This window comes from Phoca vitulina, unplaced genomic scaffold (genome assembly GCF_004348235.1).
Source record: "Phoca vitulina isolate PV1807 unplaced genomic scaffold, GSC_HSeal_1.0 scaffold15, whole genome shotgun sequence".
Lineage (NCBI taxonomy): Eukaryota > Metazoa > Chordata > Mammalia > Carnivora > Phocidae > Phoca > Phoca vitulina.
In genome coordinates, this window is record NW_022589718.1 from 5,336,775 (window position 1) to 5,351,447 (window position 14,673).

At 32.2% G+C, this 14,673-nt stretch overlaps 1 protein-coding gene across 1 annotated transcript in view; it reads right to left on the minus strand.

The window, feature by feature from the left end:
- Positions 1-14,673, minus strand: part of LOC116637698 (disintegrin and metalloproteinase domain-containing protein 32-like) — a 167,293-nt gene that overhangs the window by 21,460 nt on the left and 131,160 nt on the right. The window contains exons 13-14 of the mRNA XM_032413218.1: positions 4,119-4,218; positions 3,367-3,526 (exon numbers count right to left, since the gene is read on the minus strand). Coding sequence (XP_032269109.1) covers positions 3,367-3,526; positions 4,119-4,218 — 260 coding nt within the window. The remainder of the gene's footprint in view (positions 1-3,366; positions 3,527-4,118; positions 4,219-14,673) is intronic.

Consider the following 14,673-nt stretch of genomic DNA (forward strand, 5'->3'; position numbering starts at 1 on the left):
CCTCATTCTATTGTCAAAAGGAAAGAAAAAAAAGGAGGAGCAGGAGGAGGAAGAGGAGAAGGAAAGCAACCATCATTGTCACCACCACCATGGAAATGAGAAATGAAGACCATAAAATATAGGAATTGCAGAAAGATAAAAGAGATAGAATGGGTGTCAATCATTGAAGAGATAATGATTAGAATTTTCTAGAATTGAAGAAAAACTTCATAATTAAAGATTATGCTGAGTTCAGAGCCAGATAAATAAAAAAAAAAACTCATCAGAACAGGTAATAATTTAGTAACAAGACTGGACAAAAGAATACTTGGAAAGCTAACTTAAAAAAGAAACAGTTTAAGCATAAAAGTAAAAATGAATTAATTATACTGGTAGCAGACATCTCATCACCAACAGTAAATGCCAGAATTCAATGGCATATCACAAAAAAACTTACAGACATAACTGTTAAGGTAAAATGCTACACCCATACAAGAGTGAAAATGAAATAAAGCCCTTTTCAGGCATATAAATCAAACAGATTATTACACATGGACCATCACTGTAATAACTACTAAGACAGTGCTTCCTAAGAATAAAATTGAACCTAGAATGAAAAAAGCAGGATTCTAAAAAGAATGGTGATGATTGTGGTATCAAAAACCATGTGATTAAATTTCATAATACTACATACTCACACATACTCAAAAATGATCACAAAAAAAGATTGCATGTAAATGCTGATGAATATGAATAAGGTCTGTAGTTTAATTATTAATATTGTACCAATACCAATTCCCTAGCTGTGAAAATGCACTGTTAGTGTAAGATGTTATCATTGGCAAAACCCAAATGAAAGGGATAAGGAAACTCTGCTATTTTTGCAACTTTTTATATTTCTTAAATTATTTCAAAATAAAAAGTTTAAAAGAAAGGAACAGTAAACAAAGACCTAAGAAATATAATAGGTAATCCTAGTAAGTACTGACTAAATATAACAATAACAAAACAACACTAAATTATTTGGGGCCAAGTGAAAAGCCAAATTACAAACAAATAGATGAAGAGAGGCTAGTGTTATGAGATCCTGGTGTAATTCAGATGACCATATATAATGATTAAATTAGACACTGTATAACATTAACTATAAATACTAAAATTAAAAAAAATCATTTAAAAATAAAAACATAAAAATGTGCAAAGTAATAGAAGAGAAAAGAGAACAGAAAAAACACAAACAGATTTGAGGAAAAGGAAAGAAAACATGCAAAAAAAAAGATGGTAAATAAGAAAAAAAAATGGCAATTTTCAATCTAAATATATGCCATCATTTACTAAGCATATATGCATAACAAACTCCACTATTGCATCTCATATAAAGGCTGTTTATAAGAAACCAATGAAAAACAAAGAAAGATTGAGAATAAGGGATGAAAAAAGATATACTAAGTAAGTCTAAATTTCAAAGAGCAAGTTGATATAGCAATATAAAACAGTGAGAATAGATTTTAAGATAAAATTATTAATGATAAAAAGATAATATGCCAAGAAATTATAACTAAATTGAACGTTAATGCATTGTCATTGCCTCAGAATATAAAGCAGAAGTTTCAAAAATCAGAGGGAAAGCCATGAAATACTGAAAAACTTTAGTTTGCTTCTCACAGAAAATAAATTAATGAGCAGATGGGGGAAAATCCCAATACATGTAAAAATGATTTGAAACAACATAATTAAAAAAAGTTTGTTTTTGAAACAAGAAAAACAAACATGTTACAGTAATTGAAGCATACCTACAAGCATAGATTTTTACAAAAATTGACTTCCTTTCTGGTTCCAACATTTAAGAATAAATCATAGAAACAAGTCTCTCCCAATAAGGTAATAAAATTAGAAAATAATTTTTTTCAGAATCAAAATAAATCATATAATTGGAAACTAAAGATTATAATTTATCCATAATTCAAACAAGAAATCATACTGGAAGTTTCTAATTTTTTGAACTGAATGTCAACTATATATTAAAAACAGGAGAGTATACATGAAATGATATATAAAAGGGAAAGTTTTAGCTTTAAAAACATATGTTGGAAATAAGAAAGACTGAAAATTAATTTTAAAAAAGCCCCATTAGACTCAAGAAAGCTAGAATTAAAACAGAGCAAGAGTAAAGAGAGCAGAAAGGAGGAAAAGAGCAAAATTTAAGATAATAAACACTAAGGAAATATAGAGATCTCAACAAACCCCAAAGTTATATTTTTCAAATTACCAATAAAACCTCTGAGAAAACTTCTCATGAAAAAGGGAAAAAAGAAAACACATAAAAAAATTAGAATTAGAAGAGGAAATGTATCTATAAAGGTGTAAATATTTAAAATTATAATATAATTCCAAAATAAAATAAATAAAATATAATTCCAGATATGGCACACTGATACAGCCATATGTAGCAAAAATATGTAATACATATCAACTTTCAGTGTAGAGGTTGTTCTCTGCAGAGAGGGAGATAATACTAGAAAGGGATTGCAGCTGTAAATGCAAGAACCAAGAAAAATATTAACATTTGTTTATTTCCACTAGAGGGCAAATGAGTATTCATCACCGTGTTCTCTTTGTGTTTGAATTATTTTTTAAAAAAAATTAAAATATGCTCGGGGTGCCTGGGTGGCTCAGTCAGTTAAGCATCTGACTCTCAGTTTGGCTCAGGTCGTGACCTCAGGGTCATGAGATCAAGCCCCATCAGGCTCCGTGCTCAGTGTGGAGTCTGCTTCAGACTCTCCCTCTGCCCCTCGCCCCTGCGCACTCCTCTCTCTTTCTCTAAAATAAATAAATCTTAAAAAAAGATTCTCTCTCTCCCTCTCCCTCTGCCCCTTCCCCCCACTTGTGCACACTCTCTCTCTAAAAAAAAAAAATTAAATATGCTAAAGTCTAAATTATAAATTTGCCTTCTGAATACTTTACCCAGAGAATATTTTTAAAATCATTTCTTACATAAAGCAGCAACAAAAATTGAAATATTTCATCTGTGATAAGGCCTGGAAATCTGCATTTCTAACAAATATTTCTGGTGGTTCTCCTGTAGGTAACACAGATCACAATTTGAGAACCACTAAAGTATCTGAAAGCAATAGATAAGGATACATTTGAGTTTTTTCTCTCTCAATTTCCAAGGCAATGACTTTGGCAAATTATTTAAATTATACTCCCAAATTTTTGCATCTTTAAAATGGGGATATTCAAAACTATTTCACAAAATTAAATGAGATATTTATATAGTACTCAAAATCCCTGTAAAATGTATAGTTGTGGCTCATGATACTGCCCTATATATGACTAGAGTCAAATGGTACTAAAGTTTAACTTCGGAACACAAATTCAATTTACTTGCTACTTAGGGATTCCTCTTCCTTGACAAACCACTTGGTCGAACTATGCCACGAAACAGCTATTATGGTTGCTATGATGATAACAGGTAAAGCAATGTAGAAACCTAGAAGCCACCGGTTCTTTTCAGCCTTCCTAAGAGTTCTTTCCATGGTTAAACCTAAAAATAGAAATACATTAAAAATCAGAGTAAAAAAATGAAGCCATCTACTTTTACTTTCAAGTTGCAGCAAACCAATTACAGTGTTCTTAATTTTTGTTGTTATTCAAAGAACATGGAAAAATAATAACAGAATCATAATACTTAGAACTATCTCTACAACCTCTCATTCTGAAAGATTAGAAAACAAGTTCCAGAAAATTCCAACATATTCTACATTATACTTCAGCTATAGCAAAATCTCACTATAGCACTATTAAGTTGGACCCAAAAACTTCAATGATATATAATGTGGGATCATGTAATTGCAAGGTAATCCAACAAATTTACAGGATAGCCTAATGGAGAAAGTCAATGATATCAGTAAATAAAAATTTTAAAAGATACTCTCAGTTTCAATCATGATATTGAGAGTTAGTATCAGAAGAGCAAGATTAAGAAGACATACTTGGTTTTCATTTCTTGAAAAGAAGACTATTTACCTTTTAATTGCAAATATTGACTTCTAGGCAGAAAAATCTACCTTTGTTTTTGTGAAGATAAGCAATTTGAGAATTTATTAACTGAATATGTAAAGATATTAGATACTTGCCCTGTTTCCCAGACAAACTAGAAACTTCTCTGCCACGCCTTTCGCAATATGGAGGCTGGTAGCCATCAAAACAATGGCACGTTTCATTGGAAGTGCATACCTAGGATCATTTTTAAAAAGTTAAATGATCATTTAAAACTATTTTATCATAAAAAATAAAACTATCAGATGGATCATCAAGCTTACTTTTGTATTTTCATTTAGTGTAATTTTATTTATTTACAGAAATAATCCTACAAATCAAATGTTTGGTTTCTAATGCACACACAAAAACGTACACACAGTTTGTAAAAAAGCTATAGAGGCTCATAGAATTTACATCAAGAAAATTTAACACTTTCAAATATTCACCTGAAAACTTAGTTTGCCATTTCAGAAACATATCCTTAAATTCTCATGAAAATGAGACCCATCCAGTGGTATCCTGGAGCCAGCTAGTACCACCTCCAGAGCTGATTGTGCACATCTCTTCCTATCTCCAAGTTCAGTGACATTATGTGGTAGCTTGAAGTATTTGTACTTACAAATGAGCACTTTACCCTTCCCTACTGTCCTTCACCAGGATTGGATTGTATGTGTTTTTGTTTTGTTTTATTTTTTTAAAGATTTTATTTATTCATTCCTTCTATATTGATTACACTATAAGGAAGAATTTTCCCTTATCTCCATTTATTTCATTTATTTATTCTGTTATTCAATTATGGCTATCAGTAATATATTATTTATATGGTCAGATGATCTATGACCAGGATGCCAAGGCCACTCAATGGGAAGTCTTATCTGCAAATGAAAACTGGATATCCAATGCAAAAGAATGAAATTAGATCTTTATCTCACATCATGTACAAAAATTAACTCAAAATGAATTAAGGACCAAATGTTAAGACCTAAGACTATAAAATTCCTAGAAGAAAACATAGAGAAAAAGCTTTATGACATTGGACTTCACAATCATTTCTTGGACTAAAAGCACGAGCAACAATAGTAAAAATGGACAAATGGATCTACAACAAACTTAAAAACTTTTGTGCATCAAAGGATATAATCAAGAGAGTGAAAAGGTAATCTATAGAACAGGAGAAAAGACTTGCAAATCATATATCTTATAAGACATTAATATCAAGAATATGCATAGAACTCATACAACTCAACAATAATTTAAAAAATCAGATAATCTACTTAAATGGGCAAAGGGCTTGAATAGAAATTTCTCCAAAGATGATGTACAAATGGCCAATAAGAATATAAATAGATGTTCAACATCAATAGTCATAAAAGAAATAAAAATGAAAATCACAGTGATACCACCCTACACCCATTAGGATGACTACTATAAAAAATAACTGAAAGCAGAGTCTCAAAATGAAAATTTGCATACCTATGACCCCAGAAGTATTAGTCACAAGAGCCAAGAGGTGTTAACAACCCAAACGTCCACTAACAGATGACTGCATTAACAAAATGTGGTACATACATACAAGGGAATATTATTCAACCTTAAAAAGGAAGTCAGTCCTATCACATGCTAAAACATAGATGACTGAAATGAACCATCAATAAAAGACAAATACTGTATTACCCCACTTATATGAGGTATCGAAAGTAGTCAAATTCATCAAAACAAAGTAGAATGGGGGTTTGCAGGGGCTTTTGGAATAAGGGAAAGGAAAGTTATTTAATGGGTATGGCCATTGTGATTTATAAGAAATAAATATTTCATCATTCAGATGATTGAAATATATTTCTCACATGTATTTGGTCTTTGTCCACAGTTCCTGGTTTACAGCTCCCAAAACCCTTAGAATTTCCTGTGTTGAGAGAGATAAAGGTGTCTTCTGTTACGTAAATGAAGTAAGTTTTGAAGGCATCTAAGGATGGGAGCTGGTTGCCAGGGGAATCCATGTGATTCCATGTGGCTATGTGGTTAGAGGGTTGGAACTTTCAGTCCCGCCCTCCCCCACCAAACTTCAGGGAGGTTGAATCAATTGCCAATGGCCAATGAATTAATCAGTTGTGCCTATGTGATGAAGCCTCCATAAAACCCAAAGACAGGGTTCAGAGAGCTTCTGGGTTGGTGAACATATAAAGATTTGAGGACAGTGTGCATAGAGAGGGCATGAAAGTTCGGCACCCTTTCCCTATACCTTGCCCTGTACATATCTTCCACCTGGCTGTACCTGAATTATATCTTTTTATAATAAAAGAGTAATCTAGTAAGCAAAATGCTTCTCTAAGTTCTGTGAGCCACTCTAGCAAATTAATTTAATCCAAGGAGTGAATCCTGGGAACCTCTGGTTTATAGCCAGTTAGAAGTACAGGTAACAACCTGGGCTTGCAACTGATCTGAACCGAGTTGCCAAGGAGGAAGTCATTGGAACTTCCAATCTATAGCCAACTGGTCAGAAGCACAGGTGATAGCATAGGATATCACCTAGGATAGCAACTGGCATATGTGGGGTGGGGGGGGTTGGTGTACCGTCTTGTAAGCCTGGACCCTTAACCTATGGAATCTGATGTCATCTTTGGGTAGATAGAATTGAAGTGAATTCTGCTGGTGTCCAAGAATTGCTTTTTGGTATAGGAGGAACCCTAGCACTCACATTGGAAATTGGGTGCTCAGAATACCAAAAAGAGTATTAGAGTTTCATATTTGCAAGATAAAAAAGTTCTGGAGATCTGTTTCACAACAATGTAAATATATGTAATACTACTGAACTGCACACTTAAAAATGTTAAGATGGCAAATTTTGTTTTTTACCACAGTAAAAATCATTCATAGCAGCTTTATTCAAAAAGGCCAAAACTTGAAACTATGAAATTATTATCAACAGATAAATCAATAATTTAATATCCATAAAATGAGTTATTAAAAGCAATAGAAACAGTTTTGTCTAAGTATGTTACAAATGCCACAATACACTATTATTGTTTACTTGAAATAGTCAATTTATCTTTTTAAAAACATTTAAATGAAATACAGTATTTTATCCACATATTTTTCATTCCAGCACTCTTCAATGCTTTGTTTAGATCCACATTTCCATCTGACATTATTTTCCTTCTACCTAAATATAGTTTAATATTTCCTTTAGTGCATATCTTCTAGCAATAAATTCTCTCAGATGTTCATATCAAAGACTCTTTTCTATCCTTAATTTTTAAAATATTTTTTTAAAAGATTTTACTTATTTATTAGACAGAGAGAGACAGCAAGAGAGGGAACACAAGCAGGGGGAGTGAGAGAGGGAGAAGCAGGCTTCCCACTGAGCAGGGAGTCTGATGCGGGGCTTGATCCCAGGACCCCAGGATCATGACCCGAGCTGAGGGCAGGCACTTAATGACTGAGCCACCCAGGCACCCCTTAAAATACTTTCATTGGTTATAGAATGCTTAATTTACAGTTTTTCCCTCACATTTAAATAATGTAATTTAATTGTTTTCGGTATTACATATTTTCTGATAAAAAAATCTGAAGTTATTCTTGTCATTGTTCCTCTGGACATAATGTGTCTTTCTTCTCTGAACACATTTAAAATATTCTCATTAATGTTGGTTTTCAGTAATTTGATTATAATGTGCCTTCACATGTGTATTTCTTTGTGTTTTTCTGGCTTAAGATTTATTGAATTTCTTGGAACTTTGAGTTTATGATTTTCACCAAATTTTGAAAATTATTAAATTTTTTCTAGCCTCCTCTTTCTCTTCTCCTTCTGCAACTCCAATTACAGATATACCAAACTATTTGATATCATCCCAGGAATTACTGGTTCATGTTTTTTTTCAATCTTTTTAAATCTTTTTCCTTCAGTTTGAATAGTTTTTATTGGCTTATCTTTAAATTCACTGAAATTATCTTTTGTGTCTGTTGAGTTGTTAATCCCATCCATGGAACTTTTCATTTCGGTTATGATATTTTCCCATTTCTGGAAATTCCATGTGTGTTTTACATCTCCCATTTCTCTTATTATTATTTTAATATTTGTTAAATCCAAGAGAAAATTTATAATCACTTTTAAAAGTCCCTGTCATCTAATTATATCATTTTAAAAATTCCAGGGTCTATTTTATTGGCTAATTTTTTCTCCTGGCATGGGTTACATAATTCTCCCCCATTGCATATTTCCTTACTTTTAAAAATTTTATGCTGGATATTGTGGATATTATATTGTAGAATGTATAGATTTTGTTGCTTTCCTTTAAAGATTGCTATACTTTGTGCTGGGAGGCAGTTAAGTTACTTGCAAAACAGATTGATCAAGGCTTTTAAACTTTGATAGGGAAGATTTAGAATATCCTTTTCTCTAGGGCAAATTTACTGCTGCTAGGAAAGTAATGACTTTTCTGGGGTTCCAAGTGAATATTCCAAGTTTCCTAGAGTTTAGTAAGTTTCATGAATAGAAATGAATGTGCAAACATTATTAACTTTCCTACACTCTAAATGTAATGGGAAAAGACCCCTAATCACACTAAAAACAAACTATGGAATATGGAGAAATAATTTTAAAAAGAAATATTCAACATCACATGAAAAAAACTATAAAACTTTCCTGAAAACAATATCAAAGATTTGAATAAATAATCCAAGAAAAAATAATTAGAAAACTTGACATATATATTAATATTTAATTGATTTTTACCAACTGCTATAAAATATAAAACAGTATTATACTGTTGTGAGAATAGTCAGGTCAATAAATAAAACAGCCATTATACATATCTGACAAATGATATATACATAGCATCACATCTTAGACACTACCTGGAAATTAGAAGCCCAATGGGCAAAAGGCAGGAAGAGGTTTTTTTTTATTATTAAAATATATCTATCAAGATGAGGTTTTAGGGTGCCTGGGTGGCTGTTGGTTAAGCATCTGCTTTCGGCTCAGGTCATGATCCCAAGGTCCTGGGATTGAGCCCCATGTTGGGGTCCCCACTCAGCAGGAAATGTGCTTCTCCCTCTCCCTCTGCCGCTCCCCCACTAGTTCTTGCTCTCTCTCTCTCTCTCCCTCTCTCAAATAAATAAATAAAATCTTTAAAAAAAAAAGATAAGGTTTTAATTCTTTTAAATGATAACCATAACATCAAAACAAAATATTTCAACTGTAAGAACACAATACACATACAACATATTTTAGGTTTGTACTCTTAAAGTATGATTTGCACTTTTTTTAACATAAATTAAACTTAGCACTGGATGTATATATTAGATTTGTTAAGATTCATCAGTATCATACATACTGATTTGCTTTTAAGTTTTTATTTAAATTTCAGTTGATTAACCTACAGTATAATATTAATTTCAGATGTAAAATATAGTGATTCAACACTTCCATACAATACCCGCTGCTCATCACAACCAAAGCCCGCTACTTAATTCCTATCACTTATTTAACCCAGCACCCTCCCACCACCTACCTCCCCTCTGGTAACCATCAGCTTGTTCTCTAGAGTTGAGAATCTGTTTTATGGTCTGCCTCCCTCTTTTTTCCCCTTTGCTCATTTGTTACATTCCTTAAATTCCACATATTAGTGAAATCATAAGGTATTTGTCATTCTCTGTCTTATTTCACTTAGCGTAATACTCTCTAGCTCCATCCACATAATTGCGAATGGCAAGATTACATTCTTTTTTATGGATGAGTAATATTCCATTGTGTGATATGTGTGTGTATATATATATATATATATATATATATCATATCTTTTTTTATCCATTCAGCAGTTAGTGGACACAGGCAGTTTCCCTAATTTGGCTATTATACATAATGCTGCTATAAACATTGGGGTGCATGTATCCTTTGAATTAATGTTTTTGTATTCTTTGGGTAAATATTTAGTATTGTAATTGCTGAATTCAGTAAAGTCACAGTATACAAAATCAATGTACAGAAATCTGTTACATTTCTATACACTAATAATGAAGCAGCAGAAAGAGAAATCAAGGAATCAATCCCGTTTACAATTGCATCAAAAACAATAAGATACCTAGGAATAAACCTAACCAAAGAGGTAAAAGACCTATACTCTGAAAACTATAAAACACTGATGAAAGAAATTGAAGAAGACACAAAGAAATGGAAAAACATTCCATTTGGATCGGAAGAACAAATATTGCTAAAATGTCTATACAACCCAAAGCAATCTACACATTTAATGAAATCCTTATCAAAATACCAACAGCATTTTGGGGCACCTGGGTGTCAGTTAAGCATCCGACTCTTGATTTTGGCTCAGGTCATGATCTCAGGGTCATGGGATTGAGCCCCGCTTCCACCTCCACACTCAGTGCAGAGTCTGCTTGAGATTCTCTCTCCCCCTCTCCCTCTGCCCCTCCCCCTACTGACATGCACACTTTCTCTCTCTCTCAAATAAATAAATCTTAAAAAAAAAAATACTAACAGCATTTTTCACAGAGCTAGAACAAACAATCCTAAAATTTGTATGGAACCACAGAAGACCCCAAATAGCCAAAGCAACCTTGAAAAACAAAAGCAAGATGTATCACAATTCTGGACTTCAAGTTATATTACAAAGCTGTAGTGATCGACACAGTATGGTCCTAGCAGAAAAACAGACACATAAATCAATGTGACAGAATAGAAAACTCAAAAGTAAAAGCACAACTATATGGTCAATTAATTTTTGACAAAGCAGGAAAGAATATCCAATGGGAAAAAGACATTCTCTTCAACAAGTGGGAAAACTGGACAGCAACATACAAAAGAATGAAACAGGACCACTTTCTTAGACCATACCCAAAAATAAATTCAAAATGGATTAAAGACCTAAATGTGAGACAGGAAACCATCAAAATCCTAGAGGAGAACACAGGCAGTGACCTCTTTGACATCAGGTATAGCAACTTCCTTCTAGATTAATGTCTCCTGAAACAAGGGAAACAAAAGCAAAAATAAACTATTGGGACTTTATCAAAATAAAAAGCCTCTGCACAGTATAGGAAATAATCAGCAAAACTAGAAGTCAACCTATGGAATGGGTAGAGATATTTGCAAATGACATATCTGAAAAAGGGTAAGTACCCAAAATATATGAAGAACTTACAAACTCAACACCCAAAAAAATAATCCAATTTAAAAATGGGCAGAAGACTTGAATAGACATTTTTCCAAAGAAGACATCCAGGTGGCCAACAGACACATGAAAAGATGCTCAACATCACTTATCATCAGGGAAATACAAGTCAAAACTACAATGGGATATCACCTCACACCTGTCAAAATGGCAAAAATCAACAGCACAAGAAATAATAGATGTTGGCAAGGATGTGGAGAAAAAGGACCCCTCTTGCACTGTTGGTGGGAATGCAAAGTGGTGCAGCCACTCTGGAAAACAGTATGGAGGTTCCTCAAAAAGTTAAAAATAGAACTACCCTACAATCTAGCAATTCCACTATTAAGAATGGTTTTCTGATCAACATGTGATTATTAAACATTTGAAGATATGTTCACTCTCACTATATGTTCAATGGTCAAAGTATATTAAATAAAACCATAGTAGGGAACTTTTTTTCATGTGTCAAATTGACAAATATTAAAAATAAAATAGTACTTAGATTTGAAAGGAAGAATTGAGAGAGACATGCTCATATGCTTATTACCATAGAATAAATTTATAAACTTTCTGGAAAGCACTTAAAAATTTTAGGTTAATACCTTAAAGGGGATTACCCTCTTACACTCTATAATCCACTTCTGGAAATTTGTCCCACAGAAATAACAATAATGCTTGCAAATGATTATATACAAGTTTCTCATCAAAGCAAATTTCAATAATAATGAAGAATCAAACATCATATGATATTTAACATACGGGAATGGTTAAAATAAATAAAGTTATATAATATTATTTTCTATAATAATTTTTAGGCAATGTTTAAAACATGGAAAAATTCTTAGGAGTGAAAATGCTTTGGAGAGAAAAAGCATGCTGTTACCCTCTATACATAGTACCATGTTTTCTTAGCAGAATCAATGACTAAATGAATGAGGCTGCGCCCTCACACATAAACATATTTGGTGAATGGATGAATAAATTTATACATATTTATACATATACATATGTACACTTGCACATACATGGACAAAGAAAGCTTTCAGGAGAAGAGTTATGTCTGTATTATAAAAAATATGGTTAATTTTTTGCTTTCTATGTTAGATAAATTTCCCAAGTCTTTCATGATAAATAAGTAGTACTTTTATTATGAAGAAAGAAAATAATAAGTAATATCTAGGAATTTGAAGGAGTGAAAACTTGCACTGTTAGCAGGTCAACAATTGACCTATTAGACAAATTTAGCCTCCAAGTTAAGTTTTCTTTGACATGCTCAGAGTTTTCATAATAATACTCATTGCTCAAGAGGATTGGGGAAAAGAGAGAGAGATGAGGGGGAAGAGGTAACTTTTTTACAGTGTAAGTAAAATTAAAAGTGTTTTGGCATTTGGGAAAAATAATTTGGCTTTAACAAATCTATCATTAAAATTTTAAGTATATATATATATATATATATATATATATACTTGTACCACGCAGGCACACTCCTGGTGATCTTCCCACAGCAATATAGGTACTAGCATGCAAGGATACTTATTAAATCTATATCTACTTACTTGGAAACATCTAAGTGAAGCATTGATGAATGTAAAAGTAAGATATGGAAAAGTGTGATACACCTATATGTATCTATCTAGCTAATATCGATAGATAGATGATAGATAGATAGATAGATAGATAGATGATAGATAGATAGATAGATATACATTCAGCAAATATTTGAGTTCCTACAATGTGCCAAGCAGAGTTCTGGGCTCCTGCTAACTAATACCAAAGAATACATGTCTATATGAATATAGCTCTGTGCATGATTAAATGAGTCTAGAATAAACAAAAGAGTAATGATATATGGTAGATTGATAACAAGAGAACAACACAAAAATTAATGTGATAACATTGGTATAATTATGTAATCCTATCAGTGAATATACATATATGCAAACACACATGTGCATGCACAGAGACATTCAAAAGAATAATATACAATAAAAAAAAATAACTAAGTAGGTGTGCCAATGGCAACACAACTATTTAATGTCTACAGTTGTATACCAAATTTGCCTTACTTGTTTATTTACTCCCTTGGCATATTTAAATTTGTGAACCCAGAAAGAAAGTTTTCAACAGACAATATTTTTTAATTTGGATAATGATTTACACTTGTATTAGAGTGTGAATTTTTTTTAACTTACTAAGTAAGCACTACAATCTATTTTTTCCTTATTATTCTAATATTTATTATTCTAATATTGTGTGATTTTGACTTTCTGCTAATTTTCTGAAAGGCAATCTACAGAAAGGCAATTTGCCTAGGCAAATTCACTCAATGTCAGTTTCCTTAACAGTCAATTCATCAAATAGTTACTTAGTATTTGGAATGCCAAATGATTAAATCTCAGTATTTATATAGAAATATGATTGGCTGGGTTGGCTGTCACTGCACTGGAAGATTTCTGTGAAGTTTTAGTACAGCAGTTTTCATTTTGTTTTCAGAAAAGCATTTTAATAAATTTTCCATTTATATATACCCAATTTATATCTCTCTAGCTATAGCAGCAGAGACCCACTATTCAAAATTTTTGTGAGAACAAGCACAGAACACCAGTTCCTGGTCTGGCATGTGAGGAGCTTGGGGGTCCACACAATCCTAATAAGTAAAAAGCTGAATAAACTGAAAATTAACAATTCTTATATCCATCGGAAAGGTGAGATCACAGGATAAACTATCACCTCCAAAACTGGAGACACAGGCAAATACACAAAATCACAATTTAACAAAACAGAAACCCACATGGGAATCAGTACCAGGGTAGGAAAAATTAAACTGTCATTGATGTACTACTTGGAGGTTCAATTAGAGTTGGAAACTTCAGGGGGGGGTTCTAGTTATTAATGTGTCCCCACACTTTTGTGAGTTTTATATCCAGGAGCTCAACCAGATTATATATATAATATATAATACTATACTTATTATAAGATTACTTACACTACTCGTGATACAGTGTTATTTGAAACTGGACTTAGATTAGTTGTAAATGTATACTGTAAACAGTAGGGCAACTACTAAAAAAAGTAAACAATGAAGTATAACTGATATGCTAAGAAAGGAGAGAAAACAGCATCATATAAAAGGCTCAACTAGAACCACAAAGACAGGAAAACAGTGGAAGACATAAATAGGAACAAAGAACAATAGTAATAAATAGAAAACACTAATAAATGCAGTAGACATTGATTAATATCTATTTTCCTCAAACTATTCCAAAATTACAAGAGGAAAGAAAGATTCCAAACACATTTAATGAGGCCAGCATTGCTTTGATAGATAGCAAAACCAGACACAGACACCACAAAAAAAAAAAGAAAGAAAGAAAGAAAGAAAGAGAAAAAGAAAGAAAGAAAGAAAGAAAGAGAAAGAAAGAAAGAAAAAGAAAGAGAGAAAGAAAGAAAGAAAGAAAGAAAGAAAGAAAGAAAGAAAGAAAGA